The sequence below is a fragment of the Melanerpes formicivorus genome, unplaced genomic scaffold (assembly GCF_026170545.1).
Source record: "Melanerpes formicivorus ecotype bairdi unplaced genomic scaffold, bMelFor1.0.p_v2 SCAF_1517, whole genome shotgun sequence".
Taxonomy (NCBI): domain Eukaryota; kingdom Metazoa; phylum Chordata; class Aves; order Piciformes; family Picidae; genus Melanerpes; species Melanerpes formicivorus.
The window spans coordinates 5,001-29,323 of record NW_027143869.1 but is presented as its reverse complement, the minus strand read 5'-3'; the positions used below and the strand labels follow the sequence as shown (position 1 = coordinate 29,323).

Genomic DNA, 24,323 nt, shown 5'->3' with positions numbered 1-24,323 from the left:
CAGGAGTAGAGCAGGAGCAGGAATAGAGCAGGAGCAGAGCAGGAACAGGAATAGAGCAGGAGCAGGAATAGAGCAGGAACAGGAATAGAGCAGGAATAGAGCAGGAACAGGAATAGAGCAGGAGCAGGAATAGAGCAGGAGCAGGAATAGAGCAGGAACAGGAATAGAGCAGGAGCAGGAATAGAGCAGGAGCAGAGCAGGAGCAGGAATAGAGCAGGAACAGGAATAGAGCAGGAGCAGGAATAGAGCAGGAGCAGAGCAGGAGCAGGAATAGAGCAGGAACAGGAATAGAGCAGGAGCAGGAATAGAGCAGGAGCAGAGCAGGAGCAGGAATAGAGCAGGAACAGGAATAGAGCAGGAGCAGGAATAGAGCAGGAGCAGGAATAGAGCAGGAACAGGAATAGAGCAGGAGCAGAGCAGGAACAAGAATAGAGCAGGAACAGGAATAGAGCAGGAGCAGGAATAGAGCAGGAGCAGGAATAGAGCAGGAACAGGAATAGAGCAGGAGCAGAGCAGGAACAGCAATAGAGCAGGAGCAGGAGTAGAGCAGGAGCAGGAATAGAGCAGGAGCAGAGCAGGAACAGGAATAGAGCAGGAGCAGGAATAGAGCAGGAACAGGAATAGAGCAGGAGCAGGAATAGAGCAGGAGCAGAGCAGGAGCAGGAATAGAGCAGGAACAGGAATAGAGCAGGAACAGGAATAGAGCAGGAGCAGAGCAGGAGCAGGAATAGAGCAGGAACAGGAATAGAGCAGGAGCAGGAATAGAGCAGGAGCAGAGCAGGAGCAGGAATAGAGCAGGAGCAGGATTAGAGCAGGAGCAGGAATAGAGCAGGAACAGGAATAGAGCAGGAGCAGGAATAGAGCAGGAGCAGAGCAGGAGCAGGAATAGAGCAGGAGCAGGAATAGAGCAGGAGCAGGAATAGAGCAGGAACAGGAATAGAGCAGGAGCAGAGCAGGAACAAGAATAGAGCAGGAACAGGAATAGAGCAGGAGCAGAGCAGGAACAGGAATAGAGCAGGAACAGGAATAGAGCAGGAGCAGAGCAGGAGCAGGAATAGAGCAGGAGCAGGAATAGAACAGGAGCAGGAATAGAGCAGGAACAGGAATAGAGCAGGAGCAGAGCAGGAACAAGAATAGAGCAGGAACAGGAATAGAGCAGGAGCAGAGCAGGAGCAGGAATAGAGCAGGAGCAGAGCAGGAGCAGAGCAGGAGCAGGAATAGAGCAGGAGCAGGAATAGAGCAGGAACAGGAATAGAGCAGGAGCAGAGCAGGAACAAGAATAGAGCAGGAACAGGAATAGAGCAGGAACAGAGCAGGAGCAGGAATAGAGCAGGAGCAGAGCAGGAACAAGAATAGAGCAGGAACAGGAATAGAGCAGGAGCAGGAATAGAGCAGGAGCAGAGCAGGAGCAGGAATAGAGCAGGAACAGGAATAGAGCAGGAGCAGGAATAGAGCAGGAGCAGAGCAGGAGCAGGAATAGAGCAGGAACAGGAATAGAGCAGGAGCAGGAATAGAGCAGGAGCAGAGCAGGAGCAGGAATAGAGCAGGAACAGGAATAGAGCAGGAGCAGGAATAGAGCAGGAGCAGGAATAGAGCAGGAACAGGAATAGAGCAGGAGCAGAGCAGGAACAAGAATAGAGCAGGAACAGGAATAGAGCAGGAGCAGGAATAGAGCAGGAGCAGGAATAGAGCAGGAACAGGAATAGAGCAGGAGCAGAGCAGGAACAGCAATAGAGCAGGAGCAGGAGTAGAGCAGGAGCAGGAATAGAGCAGGAGCAGAGCAGGAACAGGAATAGAGCAGGAGCAGGAATAGAGCAGGAACAGGAATAGAGCAGGAGCAGGAATAGAGCAGGAGCAGAGCAGGAGCAGGAATAGAGCAGGAACAGGAATAGAGCAGGAACAGGAATAGAGCAGGAGCAGAGCAGGAGCAGGAATAGAGCAGGAACAGGAATAGAGCAGGAGCAGGAATAGAGCAGGAGCAGAGCAGGAGCAGGAATAGAGCAGGAGCAGGATTAGAGCAGGAGCAGGAATAGAGCAGGAACAGGAATAGAGCAGGAGCAGGAATAGAGCAGGAGCAGAGCAGGAGCAGGAATAGAGCAGGAGCAGGAATAGAGCAGGAGCAGGAATAGAGCAGGAACAGGAATAGAGCAGGAGCAGAGCAGGAACAAGAATAGAGCAGGAACAGGAATAGAGCAGGAGCAGAGCAGGAACAGGAATAGAGCAGGAACAGGAATAGAGCAGGAGCAGAGCAGGAGCAGGAATAGAGCAGGAGCAGGAATAGAACAGGAGCAGGAATAGAGCAGGAACAGGAATAGAGCAGGAGCAGAGCAGGAACAAGAATAGAGCAGGAACAGGAATAGAGCAGGAGCAGAGCAGGAGCAGGAATAGAGCAGGAGCAGAGCAGGAGCAGAGCAGGAGCAGGAATAGAGCAGGAGCAGGAATAGAGCAGGAACAGGAATAGAGCAGGAGCAGAGCAGGAACAAGAATAGAGCAGGAACAGGAATAGAGCAGGAACAGAGCAGGAGCAGGAATAGAGCAGGAGCAGAGCAGGAACAAGAATAGAGCAGGAACAGGAATAGAGCAGGAGCAGGAATAGAGCAGGAGCAGAGCAGGAGCAGGAATAGAGCAGGAACAGGAATAGAGCAGGAGCAGGAATAGAGCAGGAGCAGAGCAGGAGCAGGAATAGAGCAGGAACAGGAATAGAGCAGGAGCAGGAATAGAGCAGGAGCAGAGCAGGAGCAGGAATAGAGCAGGAACAGGAATAGAGCAGGAGCAGGAATAGAGCAGGAGCAGGAATAGAGCAGGAACAGGAATAGAGCAGGAGCAGAGCAGGAACAAGAATAGAGCAGGAACAGGAATAGAGCAGGAGCAGGAATAGAGCAGGAGCAGGAATAGAGCAGGAACAGGAATAGAGCAGGAGCAGAGCAGGAACAGCAATAGAGCAGGAGCAGGAGTAGAGCAGGAGCAGGAATAGAGCAGGAGCAGAGCAGGAACAGGAATAGAGCAGGAGCAGGAATAGAGCAGGAACAGGAATAGAGCAGGAGCAGGAATAGAGCAGGAGCAGAGCAGGAGCAGGAATAGAGCAGGAACAGGAATAGAGCAGGAACAGGAATAGAGCAGGAGCAGAGCAGGAGCAGGAATAGAGCAGGAACAGGAATAGAGCAGGAGCAGGAATAGAGCAGGAGCAGAGCAGGAGCAGGAATAGAGCAGGAGCAGGATTAGAGCAGGAGCAGGAATAGAGCAGGAACAGGAATAGAGCAGGAGCAGGAATAGAGCAGGAGCAGAGCAGGAGCAGGAATAGAGCAGGAGCAGGAATAGAGCAGGAGCAGGAATAGAGCAGGAACAGGAATAGAGCAGGAGCAGAGCAGGAACAAGAATAGAGCAGGAACAGGAATAGAGCAGGAGCAGAGCAGGAACAGGAATAGAGCAGGAACAGGAATAGAGCAGGAGCAGAGCAGGAGCAGGAATAGAGCAGGAGCAGGAATAGAACAGGAGCAGGAATAGAGCAGGAACAGGAATAGAGCAGGAGCAGAGCAGGAACAAGAATAGAGCAGGAACAGGAATAGAGCAGGAGCAGAGCAGGAGCAGGAATAGAGCAGGAGCAGAGCAGGAGCAGAGCAGGAGCAGGAATAGAGCAGGAGCAGGAATAGAGCAGGAACAGGAATAGAGCAGGAGCAGAGCAGGAACAAGAATAGAGCAGGAACAGGAATAGAGCAGGAACAGAGCAGGAGCAGGAATAGAGCAGGAGCAGAGCAGGAACAAGAATAGAGCAGGAACAGGAATAGAGCAGGAACAGAGCAGGAGCAGGAATAGAGCAGGAGCAGAGCAGGAGCAGGAATAGAGCAGGAGCAGGAATAGAGCAGGAGCAGAGCTGGAACAGGAATAGAGCAGGAGCAGAGCAGGAACAGGAATAGAGCAGGAGCAGGAATAGAGCAGGAGCAGGAATAGAGCAGGAACAGGAATAGAGCAGGAGCAGAGCAGGGCAGAGCAGAGCAGGAGCAGAGCAGAGCAGGAGCAGAGCAGGAGCAGAGCAGGAGCAGAACAGAGCAGAGCAGGAGCAGAACAGAGCAGAGCAGAGCAGAGCAGGGGCAGAGCAGAGCAGGAGCAGAGCAGGAGCTGAGCAGAGCAGGAGCAGAGCAGGAGCAGAGCAGAGCAGGAGCAGAGCAGAGCAGGGCAGGGCAGGAGCAGAGCAGAGCAAGAGCAGAGCAGAGCAAAGCAGAGCAGAGCAGGAGCAGAACAAATCAGAGCAGGAGCAGAGCAAAGCAGGAGCAGAGCAGAGCAAAGCAGAGCAGAGCAAAGCAGGAGCAGAACAGAGCAGGAGCAGAGCAGGAGCAGGGCAGGGCAGGAGCAGAGCAGAGCAGAGCAGGAGCAGAGCAGAGCAGAGCAGGAGCAGAGCAGAGCAGAGCAGAGCAGGAGCAGAGCAGGGCAGGAGCAGGGCAGGAGCAGAGCAGGAGCAGAGCAGAGCAGGAGCAGAGCACAGCAGAGCAGGGCAGGTGCCGCTGTGGCCAAGGGCTCTGGGCTGTCCGTTCCCCCTCCTGGGAGTTTCGCTGCCGCCCTGAGCAGCTCTGCATCCTCTCATCCTCTGCTCCTTCGGCGCCCTCTGCCCGAGGGCTGCAGGATTCCCAGCTCCAGGCAATGGGAATGGAAACGTCCCGGAGCCTGCAGGCTCTCGTCCAGCCCAGGAGGTGCATTTTGGGGCCAGTTAGGACTTAATCAGCTCTTGAGTCAGAGCCGCTGCAAGCTTCCAGCGCTGGAATGGAACGAGCCCGAGCCTGGGCTGCCCCAAACTGCCCCAAAGCACTGAAAAGGGACAGTTTGCAGCTCAAATCTGAAGGGCTGGATTGACCTGGGGGCCAGCAAGAGTCCAGGAGCCAGCAGGGAGCCACCCAGGAGCCAGCAGGGAGCTCCAGGAGCCAGCAGGGAGCCCCAGGAGCCAGTCAGGAGCCCCCGTGGCCGAGCAGCCCCCAAGGCTGTGCTGGGGGCAGGCAGCAGTGTGGGCAGCAGGGCAGGGGAGGTTCTGCTGCCCCTCTGCTCTGCCCTGCTGAGGACACCTCTGGGGGGCTGGGGCCAGGGCTGGGCTCCCCCTCCCCAGCTGCAGAGAATGTTTTGGGGTCTGGGGGGCACAGAGGATGCTTTGAGGTCTGGGAGGCACAGAGGATGCTTTGGGGTCTGGGGGGCACAGAGGATGCTTTGGGGTCTGGGGGGGCACAGAGGATGCTTTGGGCTCGGGGAGGGCACAGAGGATGCTTTGGGGTCTGGGGGGGCACAGAGGATGCTTTGGGGTCGGGGGGGGGCAGAGAGGATGCTTTAGGGTCTGGGGGGGCACAGAGGATGCTTTGGGGTCTGGGGGGGGCACAGAGGATGCTTTGGGGTCTGGGGGAGGGCACAGAGAATGCTTTGGGGTCGGGGGGGCACAGAGGATGCTTTGGGGTCTGCGGGGGCACAGAGGATGCTTTGGGGTCTGGAGTGGGGGCACAGAGGATGCTTTGGGGTCTGCGCAGGTTCGGGGCGCAGGGACCGAGGGCAGCTCCGCGGCGCTGTGCCGCAGGGCATGCTGGGAGCTGGAGTTCCGCTGCCTGAGGACTGCGACTCCAGGGTCGCCGAAGGGAGCCGAGAGGAGCCGAAGGTAGCCGAGGTATGCCGACAGGAGCCGAAGATAGCCGAGGGGAGCCGAAGGGAGCCGAGGGGAAGCGACGGCAGCCGAGAGGAAGCGACGGGAGCTGAGAGGAAGCGACGGAAGCCGAGAGGGCTCTAGCGGCGCCTAAGGGAGCCGAGCGGAGCCGAGGGGAGCCGAAGGCAGCCGAGGGGGCTGGAGCGGAGCCGGGCCGGGGCGGAGGCGGCGGCGGCGGCGCCAAGATGAACGCGGTGCTGGCCGTCAAGCAGTACGTGTCCAAGATGATCGAGGACAGCGGGCCGGGCATGAAGGTGCTGCTGATGGACCGGGAAACGGTGAGCAGCGCCGCCGGGCCGGGCCGGGCCGGGTTGGGCAAACCCGGTGGGGTCCGGTGCGGTGCGGTGCGGTGGGGCTCGGTGCAGTGCGGTGGGGTCGGGTCCGGTGCGGTGGGGTCGGTGCGGTGGGGGTCCAGTTCGGTGCGGTGCAGTGGGGCTCGGTGCGGTGGGGTCCGGTGGGGTGCGGTGCGGTGCGGTGGGGTCGGGTCCGGTCCGGTGTGGTGGGGCTCGGTGCGGTGGGGTCGGGTCCGGTCCGGTGTGGTGGGGTCCGGTCCGGTGTGGTGGGGCTCGGTGCGGTGGGGTCCAGTGCGGTGCGATGGGGTCGGGTCCGGTGCGTTGCGGTGGGGCTCGGTGCGGTGGGGTCCGGTGCGGTGCGGTGGGGTGGGTTCGGGTCCAGTGCAATGGGGTCGGTGCGGTGGGGTGCAGTGGGATCCGGTCCGATGCAGTGCGGTGGAGTTGGGTCCGGTCCGGTGCAGTGGGGCTCGGTGCGGTGGGGTCCGGTGCGGTGCGATGGGGTCGGGTCCGGTGCGTTGCGGTGGGGTCGGTGCAGTGGGGCTCGGTGCGTTGCGGTCCGGTGCGGTGCGGTGGGGTCCGGTCCGGTGGGGTCGGTGCGGTGGGGTCCGGTCCAGCGCGGCGGGGTGGGGTGGGGTCGGGTCGGGTCCGGTCCGGTGCAGTGGGGCTCGGTGCGTTGCGGTCCGGTGCGGTGCGGTGGGGTGGGTTCGGGTCCAGTGCAATGGGGTCGGTGCGGTGGGGTGCAGTGGGATCCGGTCCGATGCAGTGCGGTGGAGTTGGGTCCGGTCCGGTGCAGTGGGGCTCGGTGCGGTGGGGTCCGGCGCGGTGCGGTGGGGTCGGTGGGGTCGGGTCCGGTGCGGTGGGGCTCGGTGCGGTGGGGTTGGGTCGGGTCCGGTGCAGTAGGCCTCGGTGCGGTGGGGTCCAGTGGGATCCGGTCCGGTGCAGTGGGGTCGTGTCCGGTGCGGTGGGGTCAGTGTGGTCCCATGCGGTGCGGTGGGGTCGGTCCGGTGCGGTGGGGTTGGGTCCGGTCCGTTGCGGTGAGGCTCGGTGCGGTGGGGTCCGGTGGGATCCGGTCCGATACGGAGCGATGGGGTCGGTGGGGTCGGGTCCGGCGCGGTGCGGTGGGGTCAGTGCGGTGGGGTCCAGTGCGGTCCGGTGCAGTGGGGCTCGCTGCGGTGGGGTCCGGTGCGTTGCGGTGGGGTCGGGTCCGGTGCGTTGCGGTGGGGTCCGGTCTGGTGCGGTGGGGTCCGGTGCGATGGGGTCCGGCGCGGTGCGGTGAGGTCAGTGCGGTGGGGTCCAGTGGGGTCCGGTCCGGTGCGGTGCGGTGGGGTCTGGTGCAGTGGGATCGGGTCCGGGGCGGTGGGGTCGGGTCAGAGTCGGCTCCGGTGCTGTGGGGCTCGGTGCGATGGGGTCCAGTGGGGTCGGATCCAGCGCGGTGGTGTCGGGTCGGGTCCGGTGCAGTGGGGTCGGGTCCGGCGCGGTGGGGTCGGGTCCGGTGCAGTGGGGCTCGGTGCTGTGGGGCTCGGTACAGTGGGGTCGGGTCCGGCGCGGTGCGGTGGGGTCGGTGAGGTGGGGTCCGGTGGGATCCGGTCCGATACGGAGCGATGGGGTCGGTGGGGTCGGGTCCGGTGCGGTGGGGTCCGGTCCAGCGCGGCGGGGTGGGGTCGGGTCCGGTCCGGTGCAGTGAGGCTCGGTGCGATGGGGTCCAGTGGGGTCGGATCCAGCGCGGTGGGGTCGGGTCCGGTCCGGTGCGGTGGGGCTCGGTGCGGTGGGGTCCGGGTCGGGTCCCCGCCTCCCGGGGCCGCCTCCCGGGGCCGCCTCCCGCGGCGGGCGGCTGAGGCTGCGCCCTGCCCCGCAGACCGGCATGGTCAGCATGGTGTACACCCAGTCGGAGATCCTGCAGAAGGAGGTTTACCTCTTCGAGCGCCTCGACTCCGCCAACAGGGAGGCCATGAAGCACCTGAAGGCCATCTGCTACCTGCGGCCCACCAAGGTGGAGCCCCCCCCGGGCCCCTCCCCACACCCCTGACCCCCTCCCCACACCCCCGACCCCCTCCTCACCACCCCCACCCCTGCCGGGCCAGACCGGCACAGCCCCGGTACCCTCCCAGCCCTCAGCAGCCTCCCAGCCCCTTGGAGCATCCTGCCCCTGGGGTCCCCCCAGCCCCTTAGAGCATCCTGCCCCTGGGGTCCCCCCAGCCCCTGGGGACCATCCTGCCCCTGGGGTCCCCCCAGCCCCTTGGAGCATCCTGCCCCTGGGGTCCCCCAGCCCCTTAGAGCATCCTGCCCCTGGGGTCCCCCCAGCCCCTGGGGACCATCCTGCCCCTGGGGTCCCCCCAGCCCCTTGGAGCATCCTGCCCCTGGGGTCCCCCAGCCCCTGGGGACCATCCTGCCCCTGGGGGTCCCTCAGCCCCTTGGAGCATCCTGCCCCCTGGGGTCCCCCCAGCCCCTTGGAGCATCCTGCCCCTGGGGTCCCCCCAGCCCCTTGGAGCATCCTGCCCCTGGGGTCCCCCCAGCCTCTGGGGACCATCCTGCCCCTGGGGATCCCCCAGCCCCTTGGAGCATCCTGCCCTGGGGTCCCCCCAGCCCCTGGGATCCATCCTGCCCCTGGGGATCCCCCAGCCCCTTGGAGCATCCTGCCCCTGGGGGTCCCCCCAGCCCCTGGGGTCCATCCTGCCCCTGGGGTCCCCCCAGCCCCTGGGATCCATCCTGCCCCTGGGGCCCCCCCAGCCCCTGGGAAGCATCCTGCCCAGCTCCCAAGGGTCCCCCAGCCCTGGGGGGGTTCACCTTGCCTCCAGGGTCCCCTATTTGAGGGGTCCCCCAACCCTGGGGGGGTTCACCTTGCCTCCAGGGTCCTCTGTTTGAAGGGTCCCCAAGCCCTGGGGGGTTCAGCTTGCCTCCAGGGTCTCCTGTCTGAGGGCTCTCAAGCCCTGCCCTTAGGCAGAATGGCTGTGAGTCTGCTGTGGGGTGGAGAAGCTTCCTCCCTGCAGGGCTCTGAGCCCCTCCAGCCCTTTCTCACTCTGTTTTCCCCTCCCTTGCTCTCCCTGGTGCTGTTCCCCCCCCCAGGAGAACGTGGAGCTGCTGGTCCAGGAGCTCAGGAGGCCCAAGTACAGCCTCTACTTCATCTGTAAGTGTGCCCAGGGGCCAGGGACCCACTGAGGATGAGGGGAAGGCACAGCTCTGAGGGGCCCTGAGCAGTGTGGGGGGCCCTGAGCAGAGCCCTGAGCAAAGCTCTGAGAGCCCTCAGCTGCCCCTGGCTGGAGCTGCCCCTGGCTGGGGCTGGCCCTCAGCTGCCCCTGGCTGGAGCTGCCCCTGGCTGGGGCTGGCCCTCAGCTGCCCCTGGCTGGAGCTGACCCTCAGCTGCCCCTGGCTGGAGCTGCCCCTGGCTGGAGCTGGCCCTCAGCTGCCCCTGGCTGGAGCTGGCCCTGGCTGGAGCTGGCCCTCAGCTGCCCCTGGCTGGAGCTGGCCCTCAGCTGCCCCTGGCTGGAGCTGGCCCTGGCTGGAGCTGGCCCTGGCTGGGGCTGGCCCTCAGCTGCCCCTGGCTGGAGCTGGCCCTCAGCTGCCCCTGGCTGGAGCTGGCCCTGGCTGGAGCTGCCCCTGGCTGGAGCTGGCCCTGGCTGGGGCTGGCCCTCAGCTGCCCCTGGCTGGAGCTGCCCCTGGCTGGAGCTGGCCCTGGCTGGGGCTGGCCCTCAGCTGCCCCTGGCTGGAGCTGGCCCTCAGCTGCCCCTGGCTGGAGCTGCCCCTGGCTGGAGCTGGCCCTGGCTGGAGCTGACCCTCAGCTGCCCCTGGCTGGAGCTGCCCCTGGCTGGAGCTGGCTCTCAGCTGCCCCTGGCTGGAGCTGCCCCTGGCTGGGGCTGGCCCTCAGCTGCCCCTGGCTGGAGCTGACCCTCAGCTGCCCCTGGCTGGAGCTGCCCCTGGCTGGAGCTGGCCCTCAGCTGCCCCTGGCTGGAGCTGGCCCTCAGCTGCCCCTGGCTGGAGCTGGCCCTGGCTGGAGCTGGCCCTGGCTGGGGCTGGCCCTCAGCTGCCCCTGGCTGGAGCTGGCCCTGGCTGGAGCTGGCCCTCAGCTGCCCCTGGCTGGGGCTGACCCTGGCTGGAGCTGGCTCTCAGCTGCCCCTGGCTGGAGCTGCCCCTGGCTGGAGCTGGCTCTCAGCTGCCCCTGGCTGGAGCTGCCCCTGGCTGGAGCTGACCCTCAGCTGCCCCTGGCTGGAGCTGGCCCTCAGCTGCCCCTGGCTGGAGCTGGCCCTCAGCTGCCCCTGGCTGGAGCTGCCCCTGGCTGGAGCTGGCTCTCAGCTGCCCCTGGCTGGAGCTGCCCCTGGCTGGAGCTGGCCCTCAGCTGCTCCTCCTCTGCTGTTGCCTTCCAGACTTCAGCAATGTGATCAGCAAGAGTGACATCAAGTCCCTGGCTGAGGCTGATGAGCAGGAGGTGGTGGCTGAGGTGCAGGTGAGCCTCCAGGAGAGACCCCCAGGAGCTGGGGGGGTTGGTGGCAGCAGCTGGAGCTGAGCCCAGGGGGTGCCCAGGGGGGCAAGGAGGGCAGCAGCAGCCTGGGCTGGAGCAGCAATGGTGCTGGCAGCAGGAGCAGGGCAGGGCTGGGGCCCCTGGGCTGGGCACTGGGGAGGCCACAGCTGCAAGCCTGGGCTCAGGGTTGGGCTCCTGAGGGCCAGGAGGACTTGGAGGGCTGGAGCAGGGCCAGGGGAGGGCAAGAGAGCTGGGGAAGGGGCTGGGGGAGAGGGCTGGGGAGGAGCAGCTGCAGGAGAGGAGGCTGAGGGAGACCTCCTGGCTCTCTGCAGGACCTGGGATCTGGGATCTGTTACCTGGGACCTGGGACCTGGGACTTGGGATCTGGGGCCTGGGACCTGGGATCAGGGATCTGGGACCTGGGACTTGGGATCTGGGACCTGGGACCTGGGTCCTGGGATCTGGGATCTGGGACTTGGGATCTAGAACCTGGGACTTGGGACCTGGGATCTGGGACCTGGAATCTGGGACTTGGGATCTGGGATTTGGGACCTGGGCCTGGGACTTAGGATCTGGGACTTGGGATCTGGGATCTGGGGCCTGAGACCTGGGACCTGGGATCTGGGATCAGGGACTTGGGATCTAGAACCTGGGATCTGGGATGTGGGACTTGGGATGTGGGGATGTGGGACCTGGAATCTGAGATCAGGGACTTGGGATCTGGGATCTGGGGCCTGGGATCTGGGGCTTGGGACCTGGGATCTGGGACCTGGGATCTGTTACCTGGGAGTTGGGACCTGGGATCTGGGACCAGGGATCTGGGACCTGGGACCTGGGATCTGGGGGCTGGGGCCTGGGACCAGGGATCTGGGACCAGGGATCTGGGACCTGGGACTTGGGATCTGTTACCTGGGACTGGGACCTGGGATCTGGGATTTGGGACCTGGGATCTGGGACCTGGGATCTGGGTCCTGGGATCTGGGACTTGGGACCTGGGATCTGTTACCTGGGACTTGGGACCTGGGGCCTGGAATCTGGGACTTGGGACTTGGGACCTGGGATCTGGGATCTGGGACCTGGGATCTGTTACCTGGGACTTGGGATCTGGGACTTGGGACCTGGGGCCTGGGACTTGGGATCTGGGATCTGGGACCTGGGATCTGGGACCTGGGACTTGGGACCTGGGGCCTGGAATCTGGGACCTGGAATCTGGGACTTGGGACCTGGGATCTGGGATCTGGGACCTGGGATCTGTTACCTGGGACTTGGGATCTGGGACTTGGGACCTGGGGCCTGGGACTTAGGATCTGGGACTTGGGATCTGGGACCTGGGATCAGGGACTTGGGATCTGGGGCCTGGGACTTGGGATCTGGGATCTGGTACCTGGGATCTCGGACTTGGGACTTGGGATCAGGGACCTGGGATCTGGGACCTGGGACTTGGGATCTGTTACCTGGGGACTGGGACCTGGGATCTGGGACCTGGGATCTGGGACCTGGGATCTGGGACTTGGGATCTGGGATCTGGGACTTGGGATCTGGGATGTGGGACTTGGGATCTGGGACTTGGGACCTGGGATCTGGGACTTGGGATCTAGGACCTGGGACTTGGGATCTGGGATCTGGGACTTGGGATCTGGGGACGTGGGACCTGGGATGTGGGACCAGGGACCTGGGACCTGGGGCCTGGGATCTGGGACCTGGGGCCTGGGATCTGGGACCTGGGGCCTGGGATCTGGGACTTGGGGTCTGGGATCTGGGGCCTGGGGTCTGGGATCTGGGACTTGGGACTTGGGATCTGGGTCCTGGGATCTGGGTCCTGGGATCTGGGACTTGGGATCTGGCATCTGGGGCCTGGGATTTGGGATCTGGGATCTAGGACCTAGGATCTGGGACCTGGGACTTGGGACCTGGGACTTGGAATCTGGGACCTGGGGCCTGGGGTCTAGGACTTGGGACCTGGGATCTGGGACTTGGGATCTGTTACCTGGGACTGGGTCCTGGGATCTGCGGCCTGCGATCTGGGATCTGGGACTTGGGACGTGCGATCTGTTACCTAGGATCTGGGGCCTGGGATCTGGGACTTGGGATCTGGGACTTGGGACCTGGGATCGGGGACTTGGGATCTGTTACCTGGGATCTGGGGCCTGGGATCTGGGATCTGGGGCCTGGGGCCTGCGATCTGGGGCCTGGGATCTGGGACTTGGGACCTGGGATCTGGGGCCTGGGCCCTGGGATCTGGGACCTGGGACTGGGTCCTGGCTTCTGGGCCCCTCCTCAGCCCCTGCTTCCCCTCCCTCTCTCCTTCCCCTCCCCCTCTCTCCTTCCCCTCCCTCTCTCCCCCCCAGGAGTTCTATGGGGACTACTTTGCAGTCAATCCTCATCTCTTCTCCCTCAACCTCCTGGGCTGCTACCAGGTATGGGAAGAGCTCCAGGGCCTGGCTTTGGGGGCAGCAGGGAGAGCCCAGGAGCCAGAGGGGGCTTGGGGTGGGGGGTGGGAGGCTGCCCAGCAGGCAGCTGGGCCTTGGGCTCTGGCTGCTGCTGCAGGGCTTGGAGCCTGGGGGAGGCTGAGGGGAGGAGGTTGAGCTGCAGGCTGGGGGAGGAGGAGGCCTCAGGCAGCTGGGGGAGGCTGCAGGGGCACAGAGGCTGCAGGGGCACAGAGGCTGCAGGGGGAGGCTGCAGGGGGCTGGGGGAGGCTGCAGGGGGCACAGAGGCTGCAGGGGGCACAGAGGCTGCAGGGGGAGGCTGCAGGGGGCTGGGGGAGGCTGCAGGGGGCACAGAGGCTGCAGGGGCACAAAGGCTGCAGGGGGCACAGAGGCTGCAAGGGGCAGGGGGAGGCTGCAGGGGGCTGGGGGAGGCTGCAGGGGGCACAGAGGCTGCAGGGGCACAAAAGCTGCAGGGGGCACAGAGGCTGCAAGGGGCTGGGGGAGGCAGCTGGTGGCTGGGGGGAGGCTGCAGGGGGCTGGGGGAGGCTGCAGGGGGCTGGAGGAGGCAGCTGGGGGCTGGGGGAGGCTGCAGGGGGCTGGGGGAGGCAGCTGGGGGCTGGGGGAGGCTGCAGGGGGCACAGAGGCAGCAGGGGGCACAGAGGCTGCAGGGGGAGGCTGCAGGGGGCAGGGGGAGGCTGCAGGGGACTGGGGGAGGCTGCAGGGGCACAGAGGCAGCAGATGGAGGCAGCTGGGGGCTGGGGGAGGCTGCAGGGGCACAGGGGGAGGCTGCAGGGGCAGCTGGGAGGCCTGAGCTGGCTGAGCAGCAGCCTGGAGACCTTAGCTGAGCAGTGCAGGAGCAGTGGAGCTGAGGGAGAGGCTCCGCAGGCCCAGGCTGCCCAGGGGGGCTGGGGGTGGTGCAGGGCCAGGCTGGATGAGGCCCTGGGCAGGCTGGGGGCTGGGGGGGGGGGGGGGGGGGGGGAGGGGTCCCTGGGCATGGGGCAGGGGGCTGGGAGCTGCCTGTGCCTTGCAGGGCCGCAGCTGGGAGCCTGCTCAGCTCTCCAGGACCACCCAGGGGCTGACTGCTCTGCTGCTCTCCCTCAAGAAGTGCCCCATGATCCGGTACCAGCTCTCCTCTGAGCCTGCCAGGAGGCTGGCAGAGTGTGTGAAGGTACAGCCAGCAGCCCCCCCCCAGCCCCTGCAGCCCCCCCCCAGCCCCTGCAGCCCCCCCCAGCCCCTGCAGCCCCCCCCCAGCCCCTGCAGCCCCCCCCCAGCCCCTGCAGCCCCCCCCCAGCCCCTGCAGCCCCCCCCCCAGCCCCTGCAGCCCCCCCCCAGCCCCTGCAGCCCCCCCCAGCCCCTGCAGCCCCCCCCCCAGCCCCTGCAGCCCACTGGGGGGTGGGGGGAAGCAGGGCCAGAGCTCAGCCCTGCAGCAGCTCCCAGCCTGGAGCCTCTCCAGCAGAGGGCTTCCAGCCCCAGCCCCAGCCCTGCTGTGGCCTCCCCAGGCCCTGCTCCCCCCCCAGCTGCTGCCAGCCCTGGGGGCACCTCCCAGCCCTCTGCCCACCCCCAGCAGCACCAACTGCAACTCCTCTGCCCCCCAGGCTGCCTCCAGAGCGAGACCAAGAGCCAAGGACCCTTCCTGCTGCTCAGGAGGCCTCCCCTGAGCAGCCAAGAGCTCCCTTTGCCCTTCCCCTGCTCTGCCTGCCAGGCTCAGCCAACCCCAGACTGCTCTGGCTGGGAAAGGACCTTCCAAGCTCATCCTCTGCCCCCCCTGCAGCCAGCAGGGACAGCCCCAGCCCCAGCAGGCTGCTCCCAGCCCAAACCACCCTGCCCTGGGCTGCTGCCAGCCCTGGGGGCACCTCCCAGCCCTCTGCCCACCCCCAGCAGCACCAACTGCTCCTTCCCTCCCCTCCCAACCTCCCTCTTGGGAGACTCAAACCATCCCCCCTGGGGCTGCCCTGCTCCAGGCTCTGGCCCCAGCTCTCTGCTCAGCCCTGGGGAGGTCTCCCCAAGGTCTCCCTGGAGCCTTCTCTCCTCTCCAGGCTGAGCTCCCCCAAGCCTCCCAGCCTGGAGCCTCCCCAGCAGAGGGCTTCCAGCCCCAGCCCCAGCCCTGCTGTGGCCTCCCCTGGCCCTGCTCCCCCAGCTCCCTGCCTGGGCTGAGGGCTCCAGAGCTGCCCCCAGCCCTGCAGGGGAGGTCTCAGCCAAGCCCTTGAGCTGCTGCTGCTCCAGCCCCCGGGGTCCCATCCTGCTTCCTGCCAGCAGGGGCAGAGGATTGGGCAGGGAATGGTCTCAGAGCATCCAGGGGAGGTCAGCTCTGGGCTTTGGGGTCAGGCTGAGAGCTTTCTGGGTGCCCTGCTCCAGGGGGAGAGGAGAGGAGAGGAGGAGGAAGTCCTGGAGAGGGAGGCTGGGGAGAGCCTGGCCCAGGCTGCCCAGGGAGGCTGGGTGTGGTCCAGGGCCAGGCTGGATGAGGCCCTGAGCAGGCTGGGCTGGGGGGGAGGGGTCCCTGGGCATGGGCAGGGGGTTGGGACCAGAGGGGATGCAGCACAGGAGGTTTCAGTTGGTCCAGTTGTGGATCCAGGGCTGGGCTGCCCCAGGAGGCAGTAGGAAGCTCCCCAGGAGGCAGCCAGGAGCCCCCATGGCCAAGCAGCCCCCAAGGCTGTGCTGGGGGCAGGCAGCAGTGTGGGCAGCAGGGCAGGGGAGGTTCTGCTGCCCCTCTGCTCTGCCCTGCTGAGGACACCTCTGGGGGGCTGGGGCCAGGGCTGGGCTCCCCCTCCCCAGCTGCAGAGGGGCTGGGAGCTGCTGGGGAGGCTCCAGGGGGGGCTGGGAAGCTGCTGGGGAGGCTCCAGGGGGGGCTGGGAAGCTGCTGGGGAAGCTCCAGGGGGGGCTGGGAAGCTGCTGGGGGGCCTGGAGCAGCTGTGGGAGCAGCAGAGGCTGAGAGCTGCCTGGGGCTGAGAGGCTGGAGGAGAGCAGCCCCAGAGGGCAGCTGCTGAGTGCTGAGCAAGAGCTGCAGGGGCTGGGGGGGGCCAGGGGCTGGGGCTGGCAGCTGCTGAGTGGTGCCCAGGGCCAGGCCAAGGGGCAAGGGGCAGAGAGTGGAGGGCAGGAGGTTGGAGCTGGGCAGGAGGAGGAAGTTGCTTGGGGGGAGGCTGCTGGAGGCCTGGAGCAGGCTGAGCCCAGAGAGGTTGTGGAGAGCTCCCAGCCCCCCCTGGGCACTGTGCTGCTGCTGGGCACAGCTGGGGGCAGCCCTGCTGGGGCAGGGGGAGGGCAGGAGGGCAGCTCCAGGGGTCCCAGGCTGGGCTTGGGGCATTCTGTGCAGAGCTGCTGGGGCTGGGGGCTGCTGCTGCAGGGTTGCTCAGCTCAGGAGCCCAGCAGGGGAGGATGGAGGAGCACCAAGAGCCCTGGGGGGCAGCAGGCTGTGGGGCTGAGGGGGCTGCAGGGGCAGGGGTGGGGGGCAGGGGGCTCTGATGCTGGCTGGGGGGCTGGGGGGGGGTCTGTGTGCTGCTGCCCCCAGCAAGTCATCACCAAGGAGTACGAGCTCTTCGAGTTCCGCCGCACCGAGGTCCCTCCCCTGCTGCTGCTGCTGGACCGCAGCGACGACGCCGTCACCCCCCTGCTCAACCAGGTGAGCCCCACGGACCCCCAGGGACCCCCAGGGACCCCCACGGACCCCCACGGACCCCCAGGGACCCCCACCTCCCCCACAGACCCCCAGAGACCCCCACAGACACCCACAGAGTCCCATAGCCCCCACAGACCCCCACAGCCCCCCTCAGACAGCCCCCTGCCACAGCCAGCAATGACGCCGTCACCCCCTGCTCTACCAGGTGAGCCCCACGGACCCCCACAGACCCCCCACAGACCCCCATGGACCCCCACGGACCCCCAGGGACCCCCACAGATACCAACAGACACCACAGACACCCACAGAGTCCCATAGCCCCCCACAGACCCCACAGCCCCCTCAGACAGGGAGAGGGGAGACCAGGAGGCCCCCTGCCACAGCCGGTGCTGCCGCCGTCACCCCCTGCTCAACCAGGTGAGCCCCCAGGGGTCCTGCAGCCCCCCACAGCCCCCCTCAGCCCCACACGGATCCCCAGAGACCCCCACAGAACCCCACAGACCTCACAGACCCCCAGAGACCCCCAGAGATCCCCACAGACACTCACAGACCCCACAGCCCCCTCAGACAGCCCCCTGCCACAGCCAGCACTGCCGCCGTCACCCCCTGCTCAACCAGATGAGCCCCACGAACCCCCAGGGCCCCCCACAGACCCCCATGGATCCCCACGGACCCCCAGGGACCCTCATAGACCCCCACAGCCCCCCACAGAACCTCACAGACACCCACAGACCCCTCAGCCCCCTGCCACAGCCATCACCACCACTGTCACCCCCCTGCTCAACCAGGTGAGGCCCACGGACCCCCAGAGACCCCCACAGCCCCCCACAGCCCCCACAGAACCTCACAGCCCCCCACAGCCCCCCACAGTTCCCCCACAGACCCTCACAGACCCCACAGACCTCCAGAGCCCCCCACAGCCCCCTCACACAGACCCCCACAGCCTCCTGCCACAACCCATGACGATTCCATCACCCCCTGCTCAACCAGGTGAGCCCCACGGACCCCCACGGCCCCCCACAGCCCCCCACAGCCCTCCAGAGCTGCCACAGTCCCCCCATGGACTGCCACGGACCCCCATGGACCTCCACCTCCCCCACGGACCCCCACAGCCCCCCACAGACCCCCACAGCCCCCTCAGACAGCCCCCTGCCACAGCCGGCGATGATGCCGTCACCCCCTGCTCAACCAGCTGAGCCCCACGGACCCCCACGGCCCCCCCCCAGCCTCCCATGGCCCCCCAGAGCCCCCCAGAGCCCCCCACAGCCCCCTGTGCCCCTGCAGCTCCCTGTGACTCCTGCAGCCCCTCAGACAGACCCCCACAGACCCCCAGAGCTCCCCACAGACCCCCAGACTCCCACAGCCCCCTGTGCCCCCTGCCACAGCCCCCCAGAGCCCCCTGCCACAGGCCCCCCAGAGCCCCCTCACACAGCCCCCCAGAGCCCCCTCACACTGCCCCCCAGAGCCCCCTGCCACAGCTCCCCACAGCCCCCCCAGAGTTCCCCACGACCCCCAGACTCCCACAGCCCCCTGTGCCCCCTGCCACAGCCCCCTCAGACAGCCCCCCAGAGCCCCCTGCCACAGCCCCCAGAGCCCCCTCACACAGCCCCCCAGAGCCCCCTCACACTGCCCCCCAGAGCCCCCTGCCACAGCCCCCCAGAGCCCCCTCACACAAGCCCCCCAGAGCCCCCTGCCACAGCCCCCCAGAGCCCCCTCACACAGCCCCCCAGAGCCCCCTGCCACAGCCCCCAGAGCCCCCTGCCACAGCCCCCAGAGCCCCTCACACTGCCCCCCAGAGCCCCCTCACACAGCCCCCCAGAGCCCCCTGCCACAGCCCCCCAGAGCCCCCTCACACTGCCCCCCACAGCCCCCTGCCACTGCCCCCCAGAGCCCCCTCACACAGCCCCCCAGAGCCCCCTCACACTGCCCCCCAGAGCCCCCTGCCACAGCCCCCCAGAGCCCCCTCACACAGCCCCCCAGAGCCCCCTGCCACAGCCCCCAGAGCCCCCTCACACAGCCCCCCAGAGCCCCCTGCCACTGCCCCCCAGAGCCCCCTCACACTGCCCCCCAGAGCCCCCTGCCACAGCCCCCTGCCACAGCCCCCCAGAGCCCCCTCACACAGCCCCCCAGAGCCCCTGCCACAGCCCCCCAGAGCCCCCTCACACTGCCCCCAGAGCCCCCTCACACTGCCCCCAGAGCCCCCTCACACAGCCCCCCAGAGCCCCCTCACACTGCCCCCAGAGCCCCCTGCCACAGCCCCCCAGAGCCCCCTGCCACAGCCCCCCAGAGCCCCTCACACAGCCCCCAGAGCCCCCTGCCACTGCCCCCCAGAGCCCCCTCACACTGCCCCCCAGAGCCCCCTCACACAGCCCCCAGAGCCCCCTGCCACTGCCCCCAGAGCCCCCTCACACTGCCCCCAGAGCCCCTCACACTGCCCCCCAGAGCCCCTGCCACTGCCCCACTGAGCCCCCTCACACTGCCCCCCAGAGCCCCCTGCCACAGCCCCCAGAGCCCCCTCACACAGCCCCCCAGAGCCCCCTGCCACAGCCCCCAGAGCCCCCTCACACAGCCCCCCAGAGCCCCCTGCCACAGCCCCCAGAGCCCCCTCACACAGCCCCCCAGAGCCCCCTGCCACAGCCCCCCAGAGCCCCCTGCCACAGCCCCCAGAGCCCCCTCACACTGCCCCCCAGAGCCCCCTCACACAGCCCCCAGAGCCCCTGCCACAGCCCCCCAGAGCCCCCTCACACTGCCCCCCAGAGCCCCCTGCCACTGCCCCCCAGAGCCCCCTCACACAGCCCCCCAGAGCCCCCTCACACTGCCCCCCAGAGCCCCCTGCCACAGCCCCCCAGAGCCCCCTCACACAGCCCCCCAGAGCCCCTGCCACAGCCCCCAGAGCCCCTCACACAGCCCCCAGAGCCCCCTGCCACTGCCCCCCAGAGCCCCCTCACACTGCCCCCCAGAGCCCCCTGCCACAGCCCCCTGCCACAGCCCCCCAGAGCCCCCCTCACACAGCCCCCCAGAGCCCCCTGCCACAGCCCCCCAGAGCCCCCTCACACTGCCCCCAGAGCCCCCTCACACTGCCCCCAGAGCCCCCTGCCACAGCCCCCCAGAGCCCCCTGCCACAGCCCCCAGAGCCCCCTCACACAGCCCCCCAGAGCCCCCTCACACTGCCCCCAGAGCCCCCTGCCACAGCCCCCCAGAGCCCCCTGCCACAGCCCCCAGAGCCCCCTCACACTGCCCCCCAGAGCCCCCTGCCACAGCCCCCCAGAGCCCCCTGCCACAGCCCCCAGAGCCCCCTCACACAGCCCCCCAGAGCCCCCTGCCACTGCCCCCAGAGCCCCCTCACACTGCCCCCCAGAGCCCCCTCACACTGCCCCCCAGAGCCCCCTCACACTGCCCCCAGAGCCCCTGCCACAGCCCCCCAGAGCCCCCTGCCACTGCCCCCCAGAGCCCCCTCACACTGCCCCCCAGAGCCCCCTGCCACAGCCCCAGAGCCCCCTCACACTGCCCCCACAGCCCCCTCACACTGCCCCCAGAGCCCCCTCACACTGCCCCCCAGAGCCCCCTCACACAGCCCCCAGAGCCCCTCACACTGCCCCCCAGAGCCCCCTCACACTGGCCCCCCAGAGCCCCCTGCCACTGCCCCCCTGAGCCCCCTCACACAGCCCCCAGAGCCCCCTGCCACAGCCCCCAGAGCCCCCTCACACTGCCCCCCAGAGCCCCCTGCCACTGCCCCCAGAGCCCCCTGCCACAGCCCCCCACAGCCCCCTGCCACAGCCCCCCACAGCCCCCTCACACTGCCCCCAGAGCCCCCTCACACTGCCCCCAGAGCCCCCTGCCACAGCCCCCCAGAGCCCCCTGCCACAGCCCCCCAGAGCCCCCTCACACTGCCCCCCAGAGCCCCCTCACCACTGCCCCCCAGAGCCCCCTGCCACAGCCCCCCAGAGCCCCTCACACTGCCCCCCAGAGCCCCTCACACAGCCCCCCAGAGCCCCCTCACACTGCCCCCCAGAGGCCCCTGCCACAGCCCCCCAGAGCCCCCTGCCACTGCCCCCCAGAGCCCCCTCACACAGCCCCCAGAGCCCCCTCACACTGCCCCCAGAGCCCCTCACACAGCCCCCCAGAGCCCTCTGCCACAGCCCCAGAGCCCCCTCACACTGCCCCCCAGAGCCCTCTGCCACAGCCCCCAGAGCCCCCTCACACTGCCCCCCAGAGCCCCCTCACACTGCCCCCCAGAGCCCCCTCACACAGCCCCCCAGAGCCCTCTGCCACAGCCCCCAGAGCCCCCTCACACTGCCCCCCCAGAGCCCCCTCACACAGCCCCCAGAGCCCCCTCACACTGCCCCCCAGAGCCCCCTCACACAGCCCCCAGAGCCCCCTGCCACAGCCCCCAGAGCCCCCTGCCACTGCCCCCCAGAGCCCCCTCACACAGCCCCCAGAGCCCCCTCACACTGCCCCCAGAGCCCCCTGCCACTGCCCCCAGAGCCCCCTCACACTGCCCCCCACAGCCCCCTCACACTGCCCCCCACAGCCCCCTGCCACTGCCCCCAGAGCCCCCTCACACTGCCCCCCACAGCCCCCTCACACTGCCCCCCAAGCCCCCTGCCACAGCCCCCAGAGCCCCCTGCCACAGCCCCCCAGAGCCCCCTGCCACAGCCCCCAGAGCCCCCTCACACTGCCCCCCAGAGCCCCCTGCCACAGGCCCCCAGAGCCCCCTGCCACAGCCCCCCAGAGCCCCCTGCCACAGCCCCCAGAGCCCCCTCACACAGCCCCCCAGAGCCCCCTGCCACAGCCCCAGAGCCCCCTGCCACAGCCCCCCAGAGCCCCCTCACACTGCCCCCAGAGCCCCCTGCCACAGCCCCCCAGAGCCCCCTCACACAGCCCCAGAGCCCCCTGCCACAGCCCCCAGAGCCCCCTGCCACAGCCCCCCAGAGCCCCCTCACACAGCCCCCCAGAGCCCCCTGCCACAGCCCCCAGAGCCCCCTCACACAGCCCCCCAGAGCCCCCTCACACAGCCCCCCAGAGCCCCCTCACACTGCCCCCCAGAGCCCCCTCACACAGCCCCCCAGAGCCCCCTGCCACAGCCCCCAGAGCCCCCTGCCACAGCCCCCCAGAGCCCCCTCACACAGCCCCCAGAGCCCCCTCACACAGCCCCCAGAGCCCCCTGCCACAGCCCCCCAGAGCCCCCCTCACACTGCCCCGAGAGCCCCCTCACACTGCCCCGAGAGCCCCCTCACACTGCCCCCCAGAGCCCCCTCACACAGCCCCCAGAGCCCCCTCACACAGCCCCCAGAGCCCCCTGCCACAGCCCCCCAGAGCCCCCTCACACAGCCCCCCAGAGCCCCCTCACACTGCCCCCGAGAGCCCCCTCACACTGCCCCGAGAGCCCCCTCACACAGCCCCCAGAGCCCCCTGCCACAGCCCCCCAGAGCCCCCTGCCACTGCCCCCCAGAGCCCCCTGCCACAGCCCCCAGAGCCCCCTCACACTGTCCCCAGAGCCCCCTGGCCACAGCCCCCCAGAGCCCCCTCACACAGCCCCCCAGAGCCCCCTCACACAGCCCCCAGAGCCCCCTCACACTGTCCCCAGAGCCCCCTGCCACAGCCCCCCAGAGCCCCCTCACACTGCCCCCCAGAGCCCCTCACACTGCCCCGAGAGCCCCCTGCCACAGCCCCCCAGAGCCCCTGCCACAGCCCCCAGAGCCCCCTGCCACAGCCCCCCAGAGCCCCCTGCCACAGCCCCCAGAGCCCCCTCACACTGCCCCCCCAGAGCCCCCTCACACTGCCCCCAGAGCCCCCTCACACTGCCTCCAGAGCCCCCTCACACAGCCCCCCAGAGCCCCCTCACACAGCCCCCCAGAGCCCCCTGCCACAGCCCCCCACAGCCCCCCTCACACTGCCCCCCAGAGCCCCTGCCACAGCCCCCCAGAGCCCCCTGCCACAGCCCCCCAGAGCCCCTCACACAGCCCCCAGAGCCCCCTGCCACAGCCCCCCAGAGCCCCCTCACACAGCCCCCCAGAGCCCCCTGCCACTGCCCCCCTGAGCCCCCTCACACAGCCCCCAGAGCCCCCTGCCACAGCCCCCAGAGCCCCCTCACACAGCCCCCCAGAGCCCCCTGCCACAGCCCCCCAGAGCCCCCTGCCACAGCCCCCCACAGCCCCCTGCCACTGCCCCCCAGAGCCCCTCACACTGCCCCCCAGAGCCCCCTGCCACAGCCCCCCAGAGCCCCCTCACACTGCCCCCCAGAGCCCCCTGCCACAGCCCCCCAGAGCCCCCTCACACTGCCCCCCAGAGCCCCCTGCCACAGCCCCCCAGAGCCCCCTGCCACAGCCCCCCACAGCCCCCTGCCACTGCCCCCCAGAGCCCCCTCACACTGCCCCAGAGCCCCCTGCCACAGCCCCCCAGAGCCCCCTGCCACAGCCCCCCACAGCCCCCTGCCACTGCCCCCCAGAGCCCCTCACACTGCCCCCCAGAGCCCCCTCACACTGCCCCCCAGAGCCCCCTGCCACAGCCCCCAGAGCCCCCTGCCACAGCCCCCACAGCCCCCTGCCACTGCCCCCCCAGAGCCCCTCACACTGCCCCCAGAGCCCCCTGCCACTGCCCCCAGAGCCCCCTGCCACAGCCCCCAGAGCCCCCTGCCACAGCCCCCCAGAGCCCCCTGCCACAGCCCCCAGAGCCCCCTCACACTGCCCCACAGCCCCTCACACTGCCCCCCAGAGCCCCCTCACACAGCCCCCAGAGCCCCCTCACACTGCCCCCAGAGCCCCCTCACACTGCCCCCCAGAGCCCCCTGCCACAGCCCCCAGAGCCCCCTGCCACAGCCCCCCAGAGCCCCCTCACACAGCCCCCAGAGCCCCCTGCCACAGCCCCCCAGAGCCCCCTCACACTGCCCCCAGAGCCCCCTCACACTGCCCCCCAGAGCCCCCTCACACTGCCCCCACAGCCCCCTCACACAGACCCCAGAGCCCCCTCACACTGCCCCCCAGAGCCCCCTCACACAGCCCCCACAGCCCCCTCACACAGCCCCCAGAGCCCCCTCACACAGCCCCCCATAGCCCCCCTCACACAGCCCCAGAGCCCCCTCACACAGCCCCCCAGAGCCCCCTCACACTGCCCCCCACAGCCCCCTGCCACAGCCCCCAGAGCCCCCTCACACAGCCCCCAGAGCCCCCTCACACAGCCCCCAGAGCCCCCTGCCACAGCCCCCAGAGCCCCCTGCCACAGCCCCCCAGAGCCCCCTCACACAGCCCCCAGAGCCCCCTCACACTGCCCCCCAGAGCCCCCTCACACAGCCCCCAGAGCCCCCTGCCACAGCCCCCCAGAGCCCCCTCACACTGCCCCCAGAGCCCCCTCACACTGCCCCCACAGCCCCCTGCCACAGCCCCCCAGAGCCCCCTCACACTGCCCCCCACAGCCCCCTGCCACAGCCCCCCAGAGCCCCCTCACACAGCCCCCAGAGCCCCCTCACACAGCCCCCCAGAGCCCCCTCACACAGCCCCCAGAGCCCCCTCACACAGCCCCCCATAGCCCCCTCACACAGCCCCCATAGCCCCCTCACACTGCCCCCCCAGAGCCCCCTCACACAGCCCCCCATAGCCCCCTCACACAGCCCCCATAGCCCCCTCACACTGCCCCCCAGAGCCCCCTCACACAGCCCCCCATAGCCCCCTCACACAGCCCCCATAGCCCCCTCACACTGCCCCCCAGAGCCCCCTCACACAGCCCCCCATAGCCCCCTCACACAGCCCCCATAGCCCCCTCACACTGCCCCCCAGAGCCCCCTCACACTGCCCCCCAGAGCCCCCTCACACAGCCCCCCAGAGCCCCCTCACACTGCCCCCCAGAGCCCCCTGCCACAGCCCCCCAGAGCCCC

At 68.2% G+C, this 24,323-nt stretch overlaps 1 protein-coding gene across 1 annotated transcript in view; it reads left to right on the top strand.

The window, feature by feature from the left end:
- Positions 1 to 5,505: 5,505 nt before the first annotated feature.
- VPS45 (vacuolar protein sorting 45 homolog) overlaps positions 5,506 to 24,323 on the top strand; it is a gene marked incomplete at its 3' end in the record, with an annotated part of 23,215 nt that continues 4,397 nt past the window's right edge. Inside the window, 7 exon segments of the mRNA XM_068171065.1 lie at positions 5,506 to 5,949; positions 7,820 to 7,954; positions 9,028 to 9,088; positions 10,323 to 10,402; positions 12,766 to 12,834; positions 13,874 to 14,011; positions 16,346 to 16,456. Of these exon segments, the coding sequence (XP_068027166.1) occupies positions 5,857 to 5,949; positions 7,820 to 7,954; positions 9,028 to 9,088; positions 10,323 to 10,402; positions 12,766 to 12,834; positions 13,874 to 14,011; positions 16,346 to 16,456 (687 nt within the window).